The 22,591-nt window shown below is 42.3% G+C and overlaps 1 protein-coding gene across 1 annotated transcript in view; it reads right to left on the reverse strand.

The window, feature by feature from the left end:
• Window positions 1-3,529: 3,529 nt before the first annotated feature.
• Window positions 3,530-22,591, reverse strand: part of SLC22A3 (solute carrier family 22 member 3) — a 260,402-nt gene continuing 241,340 nt past the window's right edge. Inside the window, exons 9-11 of the mRNA XM_083176507.1 lie at window positions 20,938-21,050; window positions 11,352-11,451; window positions 3,530-6,958 (exon numbers count right to left, since the gene is read on the reverse strand). Coding sequence (XP_083032633.1) covers window positions 6,877-6,958; window positions 11,352-11,451; window positions 20,938-21,050 — 295 coding nt within the window. The 3' untranslated portion in view covers window positions 3,530-6,876. The remainder of the gene's footprint in view (window positions 6,959-11,351; window positions 11,452-20,937; window positions 21,051-22,591) is intronic.

Here is a 22,591-nt window from a genome sequence, read left to right on the forward strand (position 1 = left end):
TAAACATTATTCATTTATATACATAAATAATATCTAAAAATATGTATACACAGAAGGTAGGATAATGATTTCCAAACATTACAGAATAACATGGTTGGCAACATAAAAGGGAAATGACGTAAAGGATGTGTCACCTTTGTACTTCAGCCCTAAACCACCTTCTTCCTGTTTTGTAGATTGACTAGAGTCCATCTATTGTCCTACACTTCAGTAAGGCATTGCTACTTGGATAATGATGAAATGGAAAGAGACAGGATTAGTGCCTTCTCCAGATGCTGATGTGTGGAAAAATAATTTTTCTCTGGGCTGCTATTAAGTAAATGTTGGAAACCCAAAGGATTTAATTTTTTGTGTTTTAAAAGTGTTCACAATTTTTTAAACCAAAATTCAAATTCAAACATTAATTCATAACTGCTCTAATAAAAAATATAGGGCTTACAGAGAGTTGAACATACAGCTGTGTTTGCAGTGTGTTTTTGCACCATACATGCTTCAGCCTTGAAGGTAGGCAAATACAGGCAATAGAAAGCTATATATAGAAACAAGAAATTCTTGAAATGCCTGACTGATGAACACATCTCCTGGTTTTAAGGTGACTTTTCCTGGCACTTATAGAAATTTTCAAATTGTTGAAATACGTGAACAGGTTAATATTATGGCCCACCTAAAAACTGTCCCCTTCTGGCGAAGGGCTGTTGATAGGCCTAGAGCCTCCTTGAGTGAGGACCTGTGTACCATTGGTTTAAGATCAATTTACCTTTTGATGAGATCAAGGTCTTCCATATACAAAAAAAATTATTAGGGCTGTAGAAATAATTTATGGGTGTTAAAATATTTTGTTTTGCGCATTTCAGTTAGAAGGCACACAGCATGGAATACATAAGGTTATCCAGCCAGACAGTGCCTCTATTTAATTCATTTAAGATCTTCCTATTTTTTACTTTACCCCTGAAGAAGTCCCTTAGTGGACGAAACGCGTTGGGTGTTACAACACGTTTATGAATGTAGAACTAAAACAAATTGAATACGTTTTATCCAGGGGAAAGACTTTTAATAAAGAGAAAAAACATCTATACGGACTTTTGGGATGATTATTTGTGACATTTACAGAATTGTCTAAAGGACTTTCAGTACTTGTTTAGTTTTGCGGCGGCAGCGAGAGACGCTCTAGCTTGAATATTGGCAGCTTTGCAAACTGCAACAAAGTGATACTAAGCGCTGCTAATTGAAATAAATGTATCTGCTGAGTGAATAAGATTGGACACACTGCTTGGATTTATAGCAAATTCGTTATAAAGGTAAAAAAAGGGGGATAATTAATCAATCACATAAATAATAATAACAATGATTATTATTAATACAATACAACAATGGTTGTAGATGTAGCTGTGGATGTAGATGCAGCATTTGCAGAGGCAGCAGCGAAGTCAGCAGCTGCGGATGTAGATTTTGTGGAATCAGGCTGTGCAGTGGCTGTTGACTGAGGTTGTGCAGTGTCAGCAGAGGCAGCAGCTGTGGATGTAGATGCAGCACTTGCGGAGGCAGCAGCTGCGGATGTAGATGCTGTGGAATCAGGCTGTGCAGTGGCTGTTGACTGAGGCTGTGCAGTGCCGACTTTGTCGGCCTGGGGGAGCAGGGTCAGCGCCTGCAGAATGCGCAGAAAGGGGTCCTCCGCGCCAAGACTCTTCCTCCAGATAAATTCCTGGAGGTATGAGCCCAGGTGATGACGCGCGGTCATCCTTTGGCGCTTATTACGCCACTTGCAGGATCCCAACAGCCTTTCTATATCCTGTGTAAGGACGCCGGTCTGTGGGTCCATGAAGTTGAATCTGTGATTCACTCTGGCGTGATGAAAGCCAGCCTGCTCTAGCTGTTCGCTGTGATATGCCCTCCAGCAGTCGCTGTATATTGTGGTCCCTGGGAGCACATGGGTCTCAATTGCAGTCATCAGCGTGCTGGCATCCCGCCTCTCCACTGCTGTCAGGAAGCACTCTCCCGTCTGCCTAGAGATGCCCCCAAAGACCCACTGCTGTGGCATTAGGCGTCCCACATTGGCCTTTCTACGGGCGAAAAGGTTCTCATCAACCTCCACTATAGTACCAGGGCCACCAATCTTCTGCTGAGACTGTGACAGGAGGTCGACAGCACAGGACTCCCGCAACAAGCTGTTGTATTGGACAGTGGTGGCCTGGGACACATTTAGGTGGTGTTTACAGAACCGCACACTGGTCAGCTCCTCAGTCCAGCAAAACACAAAGCGCAGGAGGGTCACAAAGGTCAAGTGGCATCCTGCAAACAACTGAGCAGCCCTCAAACTAACCTTTCTGCCACAGCCCCTAATATGGCAGCGCCACATCCACTCTCTGACAGATAGCCTAATTGGGTGTCCATTGGGGCAGGTCTGGGTCTCTGGCAGGAAATGCTGGCCCTGCAGAAAAGCAATTGCCTCCTCCTCAGTCTGAGGCACCGTGAATAAAGTCAGCCTCTCTGCAGCCATCTCTGTGATACACAGTAGTACAGTACGTCTAGCTCTCAGAAAATACAAAAGCAGACTGACTAAAACAGTGACTAGGCGCTCATACAGTTACTAAGCAACATGTGGGCGGTCAAACATCTGCTCATACAGTCACTAGACAACATGTGGGCAGTCAAACATCTGCTTATACAGTCACTAGGCAACATGTGGGCGGTCAAACATCTGCGCGCTCATACAGTTACTAGGCAGATTCATATCTAGAGTGGGGTTGGGCTGCCGCCGCTGGAGCGTCTGAGACGCTCATACATAACACTAAGATGGAGTGCCTCTCCACCGGCGCCATCATGATGCCGCACAAGCGCTGTGTGAGAGGCGCTCACTTGACAGGAGGTTAGGGGTAGCAGCGCTGGCCTGCCACAGAGAACTCAGCGAACTAAATAAGTAGCTGCCGCCCTGAAACGAAACAAGTAGTCCAGATAATGTAAGGCGGCTAGGCAGCTGGCAAGCTGCCAGAATTCAAACAGCTGCTATATTCAAGCTGGAGCGTCTCGCGCTGCCGCCGCAAAACTAAAAAAGTACCGGACTTTCTTACATTCAGGGCACCACTCCACTATGTATATGGATATACCGTTTTTATATACAGTATATATATATATATATATATATATATATATATATATATATATATATATATAGAGGTTGGTAGAACCGGCACACTCAAACTTCCATGAGACAACTGCTGGGGTGCCACACTCAGGCCACAGTCCATGGGGGTACAGCCAATGTATATAGGAGAAACAGAGAGCACTCACCAGTCTTCAAGCAATATGATGCAAATAGAAACTTTTAATACATCACCAAAGTCTCAGGCATAAAGTCGACGTTTCGAGCCACGCCGGGCTCTTTGTCAAGACACAAGAACAGGATGGGTCACAGCCCCAGAATGGGTTTCTATTTGCATCATATTGCTTGAAGACTGGTGAGTGCTCTCTGTTTCTCATATATATATATATATATATATATATATATATATATATATATATATATATATATATATAATTATTATTTTTAACAAGCAGTGAAAGTAAATAGTTTGTGTGCAACTGATTAATAGTGAAAAAATAAGGAATACTGTGAAATCATTAAAACCTAGTAGTTTACATGGAAATTAGGGACAATTGGCAACTGCAGTACAGCATATGACTGGTATTGTGACATCATTATCACATGGTTTTTAGGGAGTGCATTTGATACAATTGCTCTGTCTGCATTTTGCACATCTGCACATCATTATGGAGGGTTACAACTTACAGCTAATGGAAATGCCTTCATGGGCACTCTGACTCAAACTCTTTAACAAGCTTTCTATTTAGTCTTCATCATCAGGTTGACACAAGGCTAACTGAGCAGCAATTTTTGAGCCCTTAAGAGATCATAATCAAGTACAAACAAAATGTTCAAGACATATTGAAATAACTTTCAGAAGTGCATTATTTCCACGACTATAATACTGCAAGAAGAGGAGTATATCTAGATATTGACGTGCACGAGACAGTTGTTTTACACAGGGCTGTTTGCACAAACAACTTCACTTTTATAAATATCTTCATTATGTTGAAAGATATAATTATTAAATTCTTTGGATTGACATTATTATGTGAACATATGATTTACACAAAAAAAAAATGGAAACAAATTAAAAAAATTAACAATAAAAAATTGCACGTCAAAAATATTACACAGAACCTAAAAAGTGTATATCAACAGTAAATAATGTGTGAAGTATAGATAAATTGTGAGATACAGTAGTGGCTATATATTCTCCTTGGCATCTGCCATTAGTGTAAAGCTGTGTACACATGATTTTGACTATGTGTTTTCTCTTGAACTCCCCAGAGTCCAGAACCATACAATTTTGACTATATTCACTTGCAATTTTGATTATGTGCTATTTGGCCTATACTGTAGCTAAATACATTAAAAGCGACAGTCAAAATTGCCTTGCCTGTAGAGTCTATTTATCTATGTAATACTGACCTCACGGATCTGCTCAGTATCGCAAACTGTTATCGCAAGCTGGGTTATATAATTTTTATATAGTGAAAATTGTAAGCCAAAATCGCACCCTGTGTACACACCTTAACACTATGCAACTGCCTCCAGTGGCAATTCTAGAATGGAGGAGGCCCTAGTACAGACTCTGTCTGTGCCAGCTCCTCTCTAGCTTGCAGCACTGTAGACTCTGGGCACTAGGGGATGCTAATGCTGTCCCAGAGGCTACTGCTCATGCACCAAATGCCTGAAATATGTCCGCCTCACCATTTTGTCAGTGATTTCTGCAGCCCTACTGCTGCCAATCAGGACTCCAAGGGGTATGTATTGAAAAAGTGGGTGCAAGGTGTGTGGTGTGGGTTACCCCGGACCCTGAGAGCCCATGTGCACTGCACACACTGCAACCATTATACATACTGTATGCCAGCGACTCTCCCCTTTTCGCACTATTCAGGTATCACTATCTGATCCAATATACTGTGAGCAGTAAATAGATTAGATAATAATCAGGGGAAGAGTATGGAGCCGATTCATTTACCAAGGCGTCTGACATATATTGTATGATATTTTCATGAAGCTTGCTTCCTTGAAATTCAATTAGAAATGAAAAGTTTGGGATGTTGCAAGTTAATTCTGCAGTGTGCAACCTATGTGAAGTATGTCAATGTGGGCAAATCACCCTAAACCAACAACTAATGGAAAATAAGATAACACAACAGTGTAGAAGGCTGTTAGTGGCATATAAGCAAAGTATTGGAGGCTGTTAAATGGGGTCAAATTAAGGGTTTAGGAACCTTTAGAAATGATGGAAAAGGATAGCAAGCAAGGGTATTTCAGCAAACAAAAGTGCCTAGAATATGTTGGGGTATATATATATATATATATATATATATATATATATATATATATGTATAATATATAGTTCTCTTAAACACCTTGATAAAGGAGCCTAGCGGCTTAGAAATAATACACACTTAGTCAAAGTTGTCATCCAACAGTTTCAGAGTGCCGCCGCAACCCCCCCAGGACTATATATATATATATATATATATATATATATATATATTAAAACAGTATCATTATTTTAAGCGTGTTTATAAAAGCTTGCATAAAACTGTACAACTAACATCTGTAATTACAAAACCCTCTTTCCCAGGAATACAACACCTCTATTGGCCATACTTTCAGATTTAAAAACCTATAACTACATTATTATTCATTGATATAGGGTGTTGCGGAGGAGTTCTTTGTAGGTTTTTCCACGTTTAGCATTCTGTCATTCCTCATGTTGACATTGACCATGTTGTTACAGATTAAATGCCTACATGCGAACAATGTCCACAATCAGCGGTGCTGTGATAAAGCGGTTTTGGTTTTAAGTACCCTAACCTTTACCAGGCAGATGTGGCTAATGTCCAATGGTTGTGGCTTTAGTCACAGGTTGCAACTAATGTTGGAAACATTTGGGTGGCGTAGAGAAGGGGGAGGGGCCTTTACCGAATATGCCTACACTTAAGGATGGCGCATCTTCGCCATATTCCAATGTGCCAGAGTCTTTGCTGTCTAGCGCATATGCCCCATCTTCCCAAATATCACTGGCAAGATAATGGTGCTGGCTGAGGAGGAAGGCCCGCTACCAGCAAGCAAGGTAGGAATCACGTGCCCTGTGTTTGCTCCCAGTGATTATTGCCTTTGACATTTTGGGACTGATTTAGAGTTGCATACCTACCTGTTTTGCAGGCGGATCTTGTAATTGTTTTTCATGGCTTCTGCATCTGAGCTGACCATATGAACACTACTGTACATGTGTGATTCAGTGTTTCATCTAAGTTGGTATACCGCTACAGCAAGAGGGTGCTAGCACCCAGGATAAATGCTCCAAAAATGTGTATCGGGTGTTTAGACCTAATTGCAGAATATTTAAAGATAAGTGTATGAGTATATCCTTCTAATGTCAGATGGCTGTCTTGCACCCAGTATAGCGCTTGTGAAAATGTTCACTGACTGTGATAACGACCACAGATGCATAGCCACGCATGCAATGCAGCCACATCTGTGGCCAACTTACGTGCAACTCTAAATCAGGACAATCATCTAGTATTACTTCTATTACTTGTATATATAAGAGATTCTTACCAATATCTATGAATTTGTATTCATTGTGTGAAAATATACAATATACAACAACTATTATATTCTTCATTACATAAAACAACAGTTAAAAATAGTTGGTTGTAACACAATGGTATTTAGTTCTGGCCCATGCTACAGCAGAATAATATACAAAAACTATCAGGAAACGTCTTTTGATCAAACCTATAACGTATATTTGTGCGCCTTATAGAAGGTCATAAATGGCCAACATCACTTTTAAGGTGACCATCAAAAATAGCAGTGTCCATCTTCTTTTTCTTTTCATTTCTTAATGGCCTAAAATAGAAATGATCAAAACAAATCACTAACATGATAGTAAAAAATTTGACTACAATGTTATATACTGTAAAAAATAACAATTGCTCAAGACTTGCACTTGCAGAGCTAGTAAGAGTAAGATGGTGTAGTAGAATAGCTAAATTCTTTCCATACAACCATGATCTTTACTGGATCTGCAGTGATCAATTGGGTTTAAAATAAAAACCTCAAACACATCAAACAAATTAATGTTAAGTGAGTTTGTCCACTTAACTTGCTATTTTCTTTCCCAAAAATTTTTTTTTTAAATATTGTTTTTATTATAAATGTATGTAAATAACTGCTATTCAAACTTGATTCAGTATAATTTTTCTTAACAAATGTGCTTATTTGGCAATAAAGTTATACAAAATAAAAGATGTGAAGCTATTTATTACATAATTTGATAGTTTATCAGGGGTAGATTTAGTAAGCTTGGTGAAGTGATAAAGTGTCTGGTCTTTATCACCAGCCAATCAGCAACTACCTGTTTTTCAAACCAAGCCTGTAACCTCACAGTTAGGAGCTGATTGGCCGGTGATAAAGTACCAGCCACATAGGGGCAGACATACTAAGCCTTAACAAGAGATAAATCCAAGGGTGATAAAGAGAGATAAACGTCCAGCCAATCAGCTCCTTACTGACTTATTTCAAACACAGCCTGTAACCAGTGGCATAGCTAGCATGGAGCCAGTGGAGCTGAAGCTCCAGGCGCCAGAGGTTCAAATGGCGCTGTGCACTGCTAAGGCACCTGCTGTGTCTTCTCTGCTGTGCCGCCTGGCTCAAAATATCAGCTGGAGCCACAGCTGGAAACAATGTTTCAATGTTTTTTTATTTCTTAATTGCTGCAGAGACGAAGACAGCCTTGTCTCCGTCTCTGCAGTTTCCGGGGCCACTCTGCTCAGAGCAGCTCAGCTGCAGAGGCTCCTAACAGAGCTCGAACAGCAGAGCTCAGCTCTATGCACAGATTGGATCACACAGGAAGCATGAGCATAAACAGCAGCAGCAGCAGCTCCTCTCCTCTCCCAGGCACTATGACTAATGTCCTCCTCTTCTCCTCAAAGGTATTGGTTACTGCTCCGTGTGTGGGGGGCCACTGGCAGTGTGTGCTACAGTATATGTATTGTTGTAGGTATACTGCATGAGTTTATATGCTATGTGTGTGTTTATGCATGCTGTATGTGTGTATATGAAATGCTGCGTGTGGGTTTTGTGTGTATGCATGCTATTTGTATGTTTGTAGGTATCCTGCATGTGTATGTATGCTGTATTTATGTATGTGAGTTGTGTGTCTGTGTATGTGTATATATGTATGCTGTGCATATGACTTTATGCTGTATGTATGCACTGCATGCTGTGTGTGTGTATCTATCTACCTATCTATCCTGTGTGTGTAGGTATGTGTGTGTATGCATACTGTACATACTATTTGTGTTTGTGTGTATGTATGTAAGACAAAGGGGGCCCTAAAAAATGACAATGGGACGGGCAATAATGTAATAATTGATTATAGGAAAGTGGAAATCAGGTGGTGCTGGGGGGGGGGGGGGGGGGCGACACACCGCTGCCTGTAACATGGCAGTTAGCAGGTGATTGGCTGGACGTTAATCTCTCTTTATCACCCTTACATTTATCTCTTGTTAAGGCTTAATACATCTGCCCCATTATCACTTCACCGAGCTTAATAAATCTGCCCCACAGTAACATAGTAATTAAGGTTGAAAAATGACGTTAGTCCATTGAGTTCAACCTGTTTCACTTGTAAATACTGACTTGAGTAAGTCATATCTATAGGATTCCCTTAGTGGCCAAAAATGCATCCAGTTTTGATTTAAATTCATTAACAGTAGTTGCTGTCACCCCCACTGGCAATGAGTTCCAGAATTTTACTGCTCTAATGGTGAGGAATCCTTTACTTAATTCAGTATGTAATTTATTTTCCTCGAGCCTTAGTACATGCCCACGTGTCCTAAGTATAGGCCTGTTAGTGAATAAATAATCTCCCAGTTCCTTATGATTCCCAATCCTGTAATTGAACATACAAATTTCCAGCCAATAAGGAGCTATTGCTCATTTATGATGTTTGTAAAGGTATTGCCCTAGAGCATTGTATCCCAAGCTCAGTGTTCAAGGCCCACCAACAGTTTATGTTTTAGTGATATCCATGCTTGACCACAGATGGTTACCCCAAAATAACTAAGGTCCCAATTTAGTCACGTGTGTGGCTATCCTGAAAACCTGAACTGTTAGTGTGACCTAGATGACTGAGACTTGTTTTTAACCAGTGGCGTAACAACAAATGATGCGCCCCCCCCAGCGAGGAAAATTTGCGCCCCTCCCCCCCCCCTGTGGCTGGGACAGATACAGGCAGGGAAGGCGAGGTGGTACCCCGTACCTGGGCAGCGGGAAGTGTCAGTGCCCGAGTGCTGTGAGTGCGGCGGTGGCTGGAACTGGAGGGTGCTATTGGTGCGGCATCCACAATGTCCGGTGAGGCGCTGAGAGCGGACACTGCGGATGGACAATGGCGGTAGAGTTTGAAAATTAAAAAAATAGGCTGCTGATTGGCTGAGAATGTGCTCTCTCTCAGCCAATTAATGGCCTCGGCCACCGCTGTCTGTCCACAGTGTCTGCTCTCAGCGCCTTCCCTTCCCGGACACTGCGGCGCTGCCCAGGTACGGGGTACCACCTTCCCTGCGAAGCTGCACCCACAATGGGGGGAGCCACTGGGGGGGGGGCACATAACAATAGCGCCCACAGACCCCCGGTGCCTACACTTAGTCAGCGCCTCCCCGCTGTTGTGGGGTTTGCAGCGCTATAGTTACACCGCTGTTTTTAACACTAGGAACTGCACCAATGATGATTCATTACAGCGGATAATATGGCCTTTGGAGAGAGATTTGATAAAGCTCCCTGCAAAAAATGCATACCTACTGACCTGTGGTCTTTCATTTTGTTAACAGAAAATGGGATCTGAAACTGCAAATCAGCTGCATACGCACAATGGTGTTTATTCAGACTTTATCGCACGGCTACAAATTCACTGGCTGGGACGATCACGAGGCTATCCTGCGATATAATACTGTTACTTTTTTATTGCTGGAAAGTTGATTGAAAGAAAGTAGGCATTTGGGGGTGGTAACCAGCCTTTTTATGGGAGTGTCAGGAAAAATGCAGACATACCCAGGTGTTTTAGTGGAAGACGTACAACATCCGATCCAGCCCTGTTTCTGTCACAGCCACTAAGTAAGTCCTACTACGCACAGACTGCAAACACCGAAAAATCATTGGATGGTGAGTGTCTTGCGTATGAACTTGCTGCTAATCTAAGGCCAATGAGCAGGCGTTTTTACTTGGAGAACCACAAGTCCCAGCATGCAGGGCATTAATGGCTATGCTGGGACTCTTAGTTCCACAGCAGAACCAATAGCCAATTGAAAACCCACATACACAGCAGAATACTGTAGTATATCTTTATTACACACAAACCCCCATACATACTGATAATTACTTACAGTATATTGACTGATCCGTGCAGGCGCAGTTAAACACCCTTCTTTTTTCATTTGTTATAATATTTGGGTTTGACACCCCAAATCACCCTAACTGCAGTTAAGTAACTGCCCTCTCAGGACACTTGGGGCCTTATTCTAGTTCACTCTTTCTGACAAAATCCTTCTTGGACAAAACCATGTGCACTGCAGGTGGGGCAGATGTAACTTGTGCAGAGAGAATTCGATTTGGGTGGGGTTTTACTTCAAAGTGAGATCTATATTGCAGTGTAAAAATAAAGCAGCCAGTATTTACCCTGCACAGAAACAAAATAACTCACCAAAATCTAAATCTCTCTACACATTTTAGAGCTGCCCCACTGCAGTGCACATGGTTTTGTCCATCTAAGAAGGATTTTGTCAGAAAGAGTGAACTAGAATAAGGCCCTTAGTGCCCTAACGCCTCTTTTCTTTGACTAAAGCCAATACACCTGGAAAATGAGTTGTATTTTCACAGCAATCACCGGCCATATATATTGCATATGTCCGCTTAGTAAATTAGGAATCACCATTCGACTGAATGGTGATTCCTACTCATATTCTTTCTATGGCATTCCTGAATAGGAATATGATTACACCTGTCAAAAGAATAGGAATAGGCATATTTTGGGCATAGTAAATGCCGAAAATACGTGTAGGCTGTCCATACGACTGCCCATAGGAATATCCATATTTCCATACGACTGCCTATGACTATACCTATTGCAGACGTATTCCCATTAGTAAATTTCCCACAATATATAGAATCTAATTGGTTGCTATGGGCAATATCTCATCTTCAATAGAATGACCATCTTAGTAAATTTATCCCTTAATGTGTTTACCTTGCAAGATTCTCAACATCTTCAATAGTTTCCGGCAAGGAAATGCCCATTGTCTCCGGCAACAGCATTACGAGACCACCACAAATAATACCAAGTATTCCTAAATAGAAGTTAGAATATTACACAGTAATAGACATGCAACCAACGAAGAGTGGCACCATCTTTCAATGATATCTCATTACATCACACTTAAGTACATTTCTCCACTAGATGTACAGTATCTTTACAAAAGCCTCTGAATAATCACATTTAAGTATTTGTGTTACAATAGACCAGTGGTTCTCAAACTTTGCCATCCACAACATTGCCATCCACAACAGGTCAGGTTTTGAGGATCTCTGTCTTTGGAAGCACATGGAATAAATGGGCAAAATACATTAGATCACCTGTGCATGATTGCGGAAATCCACAAAACATGACCAGGTGGTGGCATCTGAGGACTGGAGGTGAGAACCACTCCCATAGAAGATAGGTCTGCTTTGCTGCAGCATGTGCTTGTTTTTACTCAAATACAATGTGAAAGTAAAAAGCCAGCAAGAAAGTAAAGTGAACATGTGTATATTATGAGTTTACTGATAATTATGTCAGGTTTTAACCTCTGCTAGATATTGACAGCAAATTATTTATAACAAAAACAGCACGGTGTAATGGTTAGCATTACTGCCTCACAGTGCTGAGGTCATGGGTTTGATTCCCACTATGGCCCTAACTGTACGGTGTTTGTATATTCTCCCCATGCTTCGTGGGTTTCCTCCGGAAACTCCGGTTTCCTCCCACATTCCAAAAATAAACTAGTAGGGTAATTGCTTCCAACAAAAGAACCCTAGAATGTGTGTGCGTGTACATGTGGTAGGGAATATAGGCCCTTATTCAGATCGGTGCGGATATTCCCGCATTCTTACGGAGCGGTCCGCACGCCACGGTGTTTTGCCGCATGCGGCCATCGTCCGTAGAAACGCCCACGTGTCCTCCGCATTCGGACGGACTCACTCTTTAAGAACAGGGCGTGTTTACGGACGACATACAAACCATGCGTGTGCGGGAGAAACACTCCGATTCTGCACGGTATTACAGAGTATTACAGAGTATGCTCGGAAATACCGCATCCGACCTGGAGCCAAGCGCTGCTACCGCCCGTAAGCGGAGTATTTACGCCAAACAACCCACTATTAAGTATCTTCTGCAATACATCACATGACCCACTTATTCAATTACCTATCCTCATAAAAAACTGCTTATTTGGAATTGGAATCAATTAGATGCCAATATATCCTTACAAGCATGCCTAACACATGCATTGCACACATTAACCCTTACAGCAATTGAAGTGCAATGGTTTCTATTAAAGCACTGACAAGCGTCCTATTAGTGAGTAATGAGTAAAGGAGTCGATTCTATTGGGTTCAGGTGTTAATGCTTGTAGTCATTAGGCGTACGTTCGCCTACCGCATGAACGAGTGGTGTCCGCAAAGCAATAGTACACTTGTGGACACCGCACATTTCTTCCCTTTTTGATCGCGTGCATTCGGAGTGGTATCCGAATGTACGCCCCCCAACATAAGTGTACTCCCCCGTGTCCGCCCATGTTTCCGCCCCGTTTTGCCCACTTTGAAACTACGCCCATGTGTCATTCCGCATGACGCCCATAATACGCCCATATTTCCCGACTGATTGCGGGGAACAGTTTGGGACGGGATTTGGCCGAACTGGTACGGAGTCAAGGCCTGGCACATGCGCGTTGCGTTCTCCACGCATGCGCAGACGGCGTAAAGACGCGATCCGAAAGTATGCGGTAAAGTCCGCGTCAATCAGAATAAGGGCCATAGATTGTAAGCTCTATGTGAATGTTCAAATATTCTCTGTAAAGCGCTGTGGAATATGTGTGCGCTATATAAGAAACTGTTAATAAATAAATAAAAACAGAAGTATGCAGACTTTCTCAAACTTCAATATAACAATCCAAGTTTTAAGATGATGCATGCTTGAGCACAGGTTACAATTAGTATCTCCCCACCTGAACTCAAGCATGGATATCCTTAGGACTTGGACTGTAATAGCAGATTTTGGAAACTCCGGACTAGTGATATTGCTATGCAGTGACCGTATGTTGGGGAGCATTGTACATAAACGTTAAGGGGTATGTTTCCATCAATGGAAATCTATCTTAATCAATGCTGGTTTCATGAACATTTAACATTTTAAAATTTCTATAAAAAATGATCTATAAGTATGTGTCACAAACAAAGCCAATGAGTAAATAGTAAGGCGCCAAGGATAAGCAACAATAATATTGGAGAGAAGAGTCAAGTACTATAATGTGGCTCAATACAGGAGTATACATAAGACATTGTAGCTAGACAGTGTGCTTCATTGAATAAATAGAGAAGTTTAATAGAACAGCCCTGTTTCTATTACAACAGTGATGACATGATAGCAAGAATGAAGCCAGTAAAGTCATGTGAATACCCTTGCTTATAGCAGAGGGGAATGGTTCCAATCAGGGAAGGCAGGGTGGAGTGGGTTGAAGAAAGAACTGACATGGAAGAAAATCTTATTCAGAGCATTTCTCTAACAAGCCTTGTTAGAAGGGAATGGTCAATATTGTCAAATAGTGTAAATAGATCAAGGGAATTACCATCATCTTAACTACAGCAACTTGTACGGAGTGCTAGAAATAAATGTATGATTGAAGAGGGTCCAATAGATCGTACAGGGAAAGAATGTAATTGCATGCTAGCCTCTCAAGAAGCTTTAAAGGACATGCAATATGACCTCTGCGCATTTATTGTAAAGTATGTGGGAATAATGATGGAACGATACCAGTGGACAGATTACAGATTTTTGTTTAGTCTAGCACGAGCACTGGAGAAACGGATCAACTGATTTTCGAAGGTATGGGCCAGTGACTCTATAATGTAAGAAACAGAGAAAAGGGATACCATGTGGAATCAAATGAAGCGGAAGATGCCAGAAAGTCAAGAAGAAAATAATAATAATTTTTAATGCCATAAATATTTATTTTTTTGTATCTCCCATTATTCTTTTTACATGAGAGTGGTTCAAGGTGATAAGACCTCTCATTGTGTAAACTTATTCAACTCGAATATTCAGTATAAGTTAAATTAAATGTACCTTGGTACAGTTTCTTTTTCTACATAGTCCCCATACTTGTCTAAGCATTTGTTTCAACCATACATCGAGGCATCCATCCTGGCATAGAAAATACTAAACTTCCCAGTCGTTTGCAAATCACCTTCCACCCAAGTGCTTCTTCAATGGTCCTAGGAGATGGAAATCACTTGGTGTACCTAGGTGCCACGGTGCCCAGTGCAAGGGCATGTTTCGCGCCCCCCCCCATGCCTGCTCCTTACCCCATGCCCCCTGTGCTTGATGACTACTCTGTGTCCCCTGTGCCTGCTCCTTCCCCTGTGTCCCCGGTTTGCTGGACCCAGTAACCCCTTTTACATCGCACCAATTATAATTCTAGAAACATAGTACTGAGTTTAATATATGTGCAGACGGTATATAACATGTGTGAAGCCAGAAAACCAGGCACCTGCTGCCACAATGTGTCCCTGCTCCATGTAGCACAGGCTGCTGTCCTGTCACCGGCTCAGATACAGATAGCAGGAGGGGACTCGGCAGCTGTGACCTGTCCCCACACTGACCGGCATCCACTTCCAGCCCGGGGCTGACTCTTAAACAGGTGTGGAGGGCAGGTATGCTGCCTTGCCCCCTGATCTGCTAATAACACGGCATCTCCCCTATCCCCGTTACCTGCACGCAGCTCAGCTGACATTCCCCGGCAGGCTCGGCTACCCCCAGCTGGCTGCAAAGGTTAATAATAAAGCTGCTGCCATAGCTGTGTGTCCTTGCACTGGGGACACGGCGGCCTCCTCCTGCCAGATAGAGCTCCCGACCCGTAGAACATCTGATGCCGCCTGACAGCAGCGTAGTGACCCGGGCAGCTGCATGCACGTCCCCCGGCAAAGCGTTGAGCTGGGAGCCAGGAGTGGGTGGGGGAGCAGAGAGCGGGCAGGGCTGGCGGGTGAGCTGATGATGCAGGGCAGGCGCGGCTCCGGCGCCCTCTGATCTTCCGGTGCCTGGAGCTCGTGCTCCGCCGGCTCCACCCTTGCTACGCCCCTGGCTGAGTGTGCCCTGGACTAATAGTGAAGCAATTCCAAGCCTGTTTGCAGCAACTTGGTTGTTTTTGGACTGATTGCCCTCTGCAATTGGCTGGCATTTACTCACCACAATGTTTGACCATGTTTACGCCAGCCCTGCCATCTTACAGCTGATGTTAGGACAGTATGACGGATATGAGACACAGTCTAATGGCTGTGAGGTGAAGGTGTGGCCTGCCTACTCTGGCCTGGGGGGAATTAAAATGAAATAGAGAGCATTACACATGTAATCACTCATATTTATTTAAACCTCATATTCCTGTTAGGTGATGGAGTGTTATATTAAAGAGTTCAATATATAAACAACTGATCTGGGAGGCTAGGGTAAATGAACGGGTATGGGACATAGTGTTGACAGCAGTAAGGTCGACATGCATTGGGTCTACCACTGAAGGTCGACACGAGCCAAGGTCAACACATGGGAAGGTCAACATGGGCTTAGTTCGACATGACATTAGGTCGACACAAGCATTCGGTCGACATGGGCTAAGTCGACAGTGAAAAGGTCAACACGTTTTTTTTATCCCAAATGTCGACACAGTTGACATGGACACTAAAAAAGTGCACTCACTGCGCTTGCCATGCTTCAGGCACGGTGGTACGCTTGGCACACTATTTTATTCTCCCACCACGCCCTGGTGGATGTAAATACATGAAATATCGCCTACCGGCACATCGTCAAAAAAAAAAACCCACGTCAAACTTTTGACTGTCGACTTAGCCCATGTTGACCTAATGCTTGAGTCAACCTAGCCCATGTTGACCTAATGCTTGTGTCGACCTAAGCTCATGTTGACATTTCCATGTGTCGACCTTGGCTCATGTTAACCTTCAGTGGTCACAATGGATGTTGACCTTAGAGCTCGTGACCAAATGACTGTATACCGTATGATCCGCATATTAGAAATCATGATATTGAGAAAGTCAGAAGAAGCAGCCTTGCATCAGTGTAATAGCTATAAACAAGCAAAGTTGCAGAAAAATCTGAATTTCCAACTGCAAATACACCATTTGGAAAGGTCCAGACTTCTGATTGTACAATCCTTAAGATCCACTTTTGCTTTACCATTGCATTTGTACATTCTGGGTGAAATGTAAAAGGATGAGAGAATCAGAAAGTGAGAGATTTGGAAGGAAATCTCCAGTTTTTTTTAAAGCAGCAATCATGTACACTGCAAACCCAGTTTGATTTTGCAGTGTAAATAATTGCTGCATTAAAAAAACTGGAGATTTCTTACCAAATCTCTCACTTTCTGATTCTCTCATCCCATTACGTTTCACCCAGACTGTCAATTTTTCTTGTGGTGGGGTTGTGCACAGGGGCAAATTTAGGGGTCAGGCCGCCCCTAGGCACAACATTTTTGCTATTTTATTGTAATCATATATGTATATACATTGTTATTTATATATTTCATTAAAATTTAACTGTAGCCCACCTTAATATTCTTTTAAGCACTCTGGACTGCTCACTGACCGAGAGGGAGGCACTTATTAGTACAGTGATTAGCACAGTCTGCGGTGGCGTCGCTCGTCACTCGCCGCTTCCCACCCGCTCTGCCATGCTGCTATTTAACAGAATGTCAGCCTGCCTGCCGCCCTTAATTGGTGCCGCCCTGAGGCCGGTGCCTCACAGGCCTAGGCACAAATCCGGCCCTGGTTGTGCAATAATTAGAGTCCAATGCGGTAACAAGTTCTAGGGAAGAGTGTAACAAAAATGCTGTCTGTGTGGGATATGCATTTTTCTCTAGCCATATTTTTCTTTTCCTTACAGTATGTGTTGGAGATCAATACAAAGTCATATTTAAAAAGGGAAAAACCTATAAAACAACTCAGGGATGGACAAATATCTGCAAAAAAACATTCAAGGCCACATTCCATGTGATAAACAAATATTAAAATGTATTTATGTGCTAGTTAGGTCACACGTCCCAAACATACTGATTTTGGTGGGAAAGTCGAAATGTGATGATGCAACATAGTGCTTGTGACAGAACTAGCACCATATGGAAATCTGCAGTCAGCATAAAGGGTCCCTCATGGTGAATCTCATATGTGTCCCTCAGAAATCAAAGATTTCTGAGGCGATAGGGAGTCAAAGGAGGTGACTGAACATCTTGTAAACATGTACATGGTCAACACTGAAAAAGGTCATTTTTTTCTTTTTTTTTAGACCGACCTGGTTCATACTTTACTATCCAAGTGGGCATATAGTTAGATGATAAAAGTGAGCCAAGCGCAGCAGGGCACCGTGACTGAAACATGGTGAGCGCAGCAAGCCATGCAAGGGACACGGTATACTTGAGGTATCAAGGTCGACATGTGTCTACATAGACACCAAAAACCTTGAAAACCTTGTGTCGACTTTGTCAATGTCGACCATTAACAGATGTCGACCTAGTCACTGTCAACTATGCTAGCAAAGCAATCCTGATACTTTTTTCGCACAAAATTTGCCAGAAGCGATCAGGTCTGAACTAGTCCGATTGAACTTAACCCCTTCCCGACATTGCCTTTTATGTTAATTTTTTTTTTCTCCTTGCGTTCAAATAAGCGTAACTTTTTAAATTTTCCGGCTATATAGACACATGAGGGCTTTTTTTTTGCGGGACAAGTTGTACTTTGTAATGGTACCATTTACTATACCGTATAATATTCTGGGGAATCAGGAAATAATTCAATGTGGGGTAAAAAAAAAAAAAACGCCATTCCACAATTTTGCGCTGGTTACGGTTTTTTTGGAGTTCATAGTTCGTTTAAAATGATGGGTTATCTTTATTTTATGGGTCGTTACAATTCTGGTGATACCAAACTTATATAGTTTTCGTTATGTTTTACCACTAAAAAAAAAAATCGCAACTTTTACGGTTTTTCTAATTTGCGTTGCGTCGCCATGTTCTGCGGCTTATAACTTTTTTATTTTTCCACCTACGGACCTGGGTGAGGGCTCATTTTTTGCGGGCTGAAGTGTACTTTTTAATTAATTTAATTATGGGATATGGGCGACTTTCTGATCTCTTTTAGTTATTTTTTTTTGGGTACGCGATGCGACCAAAAAACGTAGTTTTGGCGTTTGGAATTATTTTCCGTTTACGCCTTTAACCGTGCGGGATAACTAATGTTATATTTTAATAGATCGGACTTTTAGGAACGCGGCGATACCAAATATGTTTATTTTTTTTATTTTTTATTTATTTTTATTTGTGAAATGGGGAAAGTGGGGTGATTTGAACTTTTAATATTTTTTTATTTTTTTTTAAACTTATTTTTTTTTTTTTTTTACTTTTACTACAAGGCCCCCTAGTGTACTTGACAACTAGGGGGCGCGATCGCCTGTACTAGGTTCAGCCATAGAGCTCTATGGCTGAACGTAGTGATTTTATGCACTTCCTATTACATCCTGCCTCAGGCAGGATATGATAGGTATGCAGACACGGCCAGCACAGGGGTCTACATTAGACCCCTGGCTACCATGGCAACCGATCGGCACCCTTCGATCTCGCTGCGGGGGGCCCCGATCGGCGCCGGAGGGGGGCGCCCCCCCTCCGATCAGCTATTTAAGCACTGCGGTCGCTTTGCCCGCGGTGCTTAAAGGGTTAAACGGCCACGATCGGCGAACTCGCCGCTCGTGGCCGTGAGAGCAGGGACCTGGCTGTAATATACAGCCATTACCTGCTCTCTTTCAAGCCAGCTCACTCCGTGAGCTGGCTTGATTCCCCCTCAACCGACATATGACGTATATATACGTCATATGTCGGGAAGGGGTTAATGGTTCAGGAAGTTAGCTGTAGAGGTATGTAATGAGGGTAGTTTGAAGCAGCATCAGGGTAGGCATGAAGGTGGAGGGATGAATAACAGAGTGGACATCATGAGAAACAAAGGAGAGACAGGCTTTGCAAGTGGCACATAAAACATCAGTGATCTTATAACAATTGGTCTAGAAAGGGTTTTAAGGGTTAAACATTAAATTGTCAGCAATGTGTAACAGTTTTAAAACCCTGCAAAAATATACAGGAAAATGTATTGCATTCCCAGAAGTACTTTACCTCAAGGCCAAGAAATCATTGCATGTTTTGACACTGCCTACGAGCAGCTGACAGTATCTCATGGCTACTACCTCCTACCTACTTATCGCTACAGCTGTAACATTTTTTTTCAGCATAGCGAAGCATTCTATGATTTTTCTTAAACCTCAGAGCTACACCAGTCATCTAACCTCATCTTGCTCTCACTCTAAAGCTGGCCATACATCAGGATGACCTGCATATGACCTGTGCTGGTCGTGGAGTGGTCAAACGAATTGTCATATGTGCTTAAAAAACACATACCATCTGCTTATGACGGATCAGACGTGCAGCACGTCTGATCTCAGGGCCGATCTCACGACCCGCAGGACCGCGCATCCTAACAAGAATATGCACACGAACATGTGCACAGGAACTGTCGTACGACCCGTCGAGATTGTGTTCGGGTCCAAAGTCCTTCTGGTGTATGGGGGGCTTAATACTGCTTTCCTAAACAATTTGTCTACTTTATGGTTACGTTATAGATAATAGACAATGTCTAGGTCGACCACTAATGGTCTAGGTCCCCATTGACAGAAGGTCAACACATGATTAGGTCAAAATGGATATGGTCAACATGAATAACATACCTCCCAACAGTCCCGAAAACTGTGGGAATGTCCCGGTTTTCGGGGACATTCCCGGGTCCCTCCCACGGCCGGCAGTGTCCCGTGGTGAGGGGGGGGGTGGCTGTTGGGAGTCCCCCCTGTTGGCTGGTGAGCAGCAGGGAATAAATGCTGTGCGCATGCGCACAGCGTCTATTCCCGCAGCCAGGGGGCTGGGGGCATGGCTAGAGGCTCACAGAGCCTCTGGGTCACGCCCCCATAGCGGCAAAATGGGGCGTGGCCTCACGGGTGAGCCGCGAGTATAGACCATGCCCCGAAATTAGGCCACGTCACCCGCAATTTTCCGCAGTCCTCTGTCCGTCCTCCAGCCCCCAAGAAGTTGGGATGTATGGAATAAGGTCGACATGAGTTTTTCACATTTTTTGAAAAGGTGGTTTTTCATACTTTACTATACAAGTGGGCATAGAGTAAGAACAATAGTGTGCCGAGCGCAGCGAGACACCATACCCAAAGCATGGTGAGCTTATTCATGTTGACCTTTTGTTGACCCTGGGACTGCACGCTCTACTTTATATATACAGCAGTCTTGATGTATCCTTTTTTTAAATCTTCCTGTTATCCTGCTAGTCATCTCAATCTTAATTAATTATGTGGTTTTATAATTTTTGTAGTAGATTTGGTTTTTAACATTTGAGTTTGAATTGTGCTTATATTTTTTAAAACTATTAATTAAAATAGAGGTAAGTAAAAGATACACATGAGTGCTGAATCTTACCAAATATGATGAGAGGCAATTCTACCCACAACTCTGTCAACCGGAAAAGTAGGAATGGGGCTATGATTCCACCCAAATCGCACATGCCTGAACATAAGGACACACCAAAGTTTCTGGAAGGTGGAAATGAGAGTGCATTAATTCAGTGAGGATATTTAATAACATTAAGTTAGACCAAACATTTACAGCCATGGCCAACAGTTTTGTGAATGACACAAATATTAATTTTCCCAAAGTCTACTGCATCCCTTTTTATGATGGCAATTATCATATATTCTAGAATGTCATGAAGAGTAATCAGATGAAAAGCAATTAATCACAAAGTCCCTCTTAGCCATGACAATGAAGTTAATCCCAAACAACAACATTTCCACCGCATTTTAGCCCTTCCACAAAATGACCAGCTGACACCATGTCAGTGTGTGGAAGTTGAAATTGCACCTGTAATGGTGTGTACATATATAGTCAGAATCGCATCGGTATCGCACGCAGATCGCATGCAGATCCCGATGCGCGCTCCCGTGTCTCTCGGCAGAAAGTCTTGGCTGCCTTGAATATATAGTGCAGATCTGCAATATATAGTTAAAATTGTATGCCATCGCATGCATGCCGTGCGATACGATGCAATCCGATGCGATCACATCGGGGATCGCATCGCACGGCACAACTCACCGTGTGTACACACCATTAGGCATTGTGAACGCCCTTTATGCCATTTAACTACGATATTTGTGTAAATCTAGTTTAAATCAGAAGAACCTTAAATCGATTGAGGAAGGACATGATGCATTAATATATAATCATTTTGGTACTCCTGACATATGGACATTTTGGGGGAAATTTACTAAAGGAAATTTGTAAAAAATAGGTTTATTTGTATCCAGAAATACACTTATTTTTTACATTTACTATCCCGAAAATACGGCAATTCGTATTCGTAGTGATAGCACATCAATACGAATACGAATTGCCATATTTTCGGGATAGTAAATGTAAAAAATAAATGTATTTCTGGATACAAATAAACCTATTTTTTTACAAATTTCCTTTAGTAAATTTCCCCCTTTGTATTCCCCAAAGTATTGGAATATGATCGTCCACACTTTATTGTTTGGTATTGTTGAAACCTCCGTCACAAACGCAAGCTCGTTAAACAAATAGTAATGTGAATAAATACACAACTCCAAAGATATATGTATGTATAGGTGTGTATGTGTATAGAGACATGTGTAAATAGCTTTGACCAAGGAACAAAGAGCCATAAAATTAACTGGTTTGATCCAGTTATAACCAATGACCAGGCAGGACTGTAAATGGACATCAGAAACCTAAGAAAGAAGAAACCAATGAGAAGACACCTGGTCTCCTTGCTGCATACAATAAACACCAAGAATAACCCTACATCCAGAACAACCCTCCAGAGCTACACTGGGCCCGGATGCACACATGTGATCTTTTTAGAGCACATTCCCGGGATCCTGGGGGAGCGTGTCTCTGTGTCTGTGACGGTAATTGATATTCCTATATGTGTGTTTGTTGCATTGTGTTAGCTGTACCTGCGTTTTATATTCATTGCTAAACATCCTAGCATCTGATGTGTGCGACCTCTAGCATGTATATACATCATATTTCAAAACTTACAAACTGAACCTGA

The sequence above is a fragment of the Crinia signifera genome, chromosome 3, assembly GCF_055691185.1.
Source record: "Crinia signifera chromosome 3, ASM5569118v1, whole genome shotgun sequence".
In the NCBI taxonomy this organism is placed as follows: domain Eukaryota; kingdom Metazoa; phylum Chordata; class Amphibia; order Anura; family Myobatrachidae; genus Crinia; species Crinia signifera.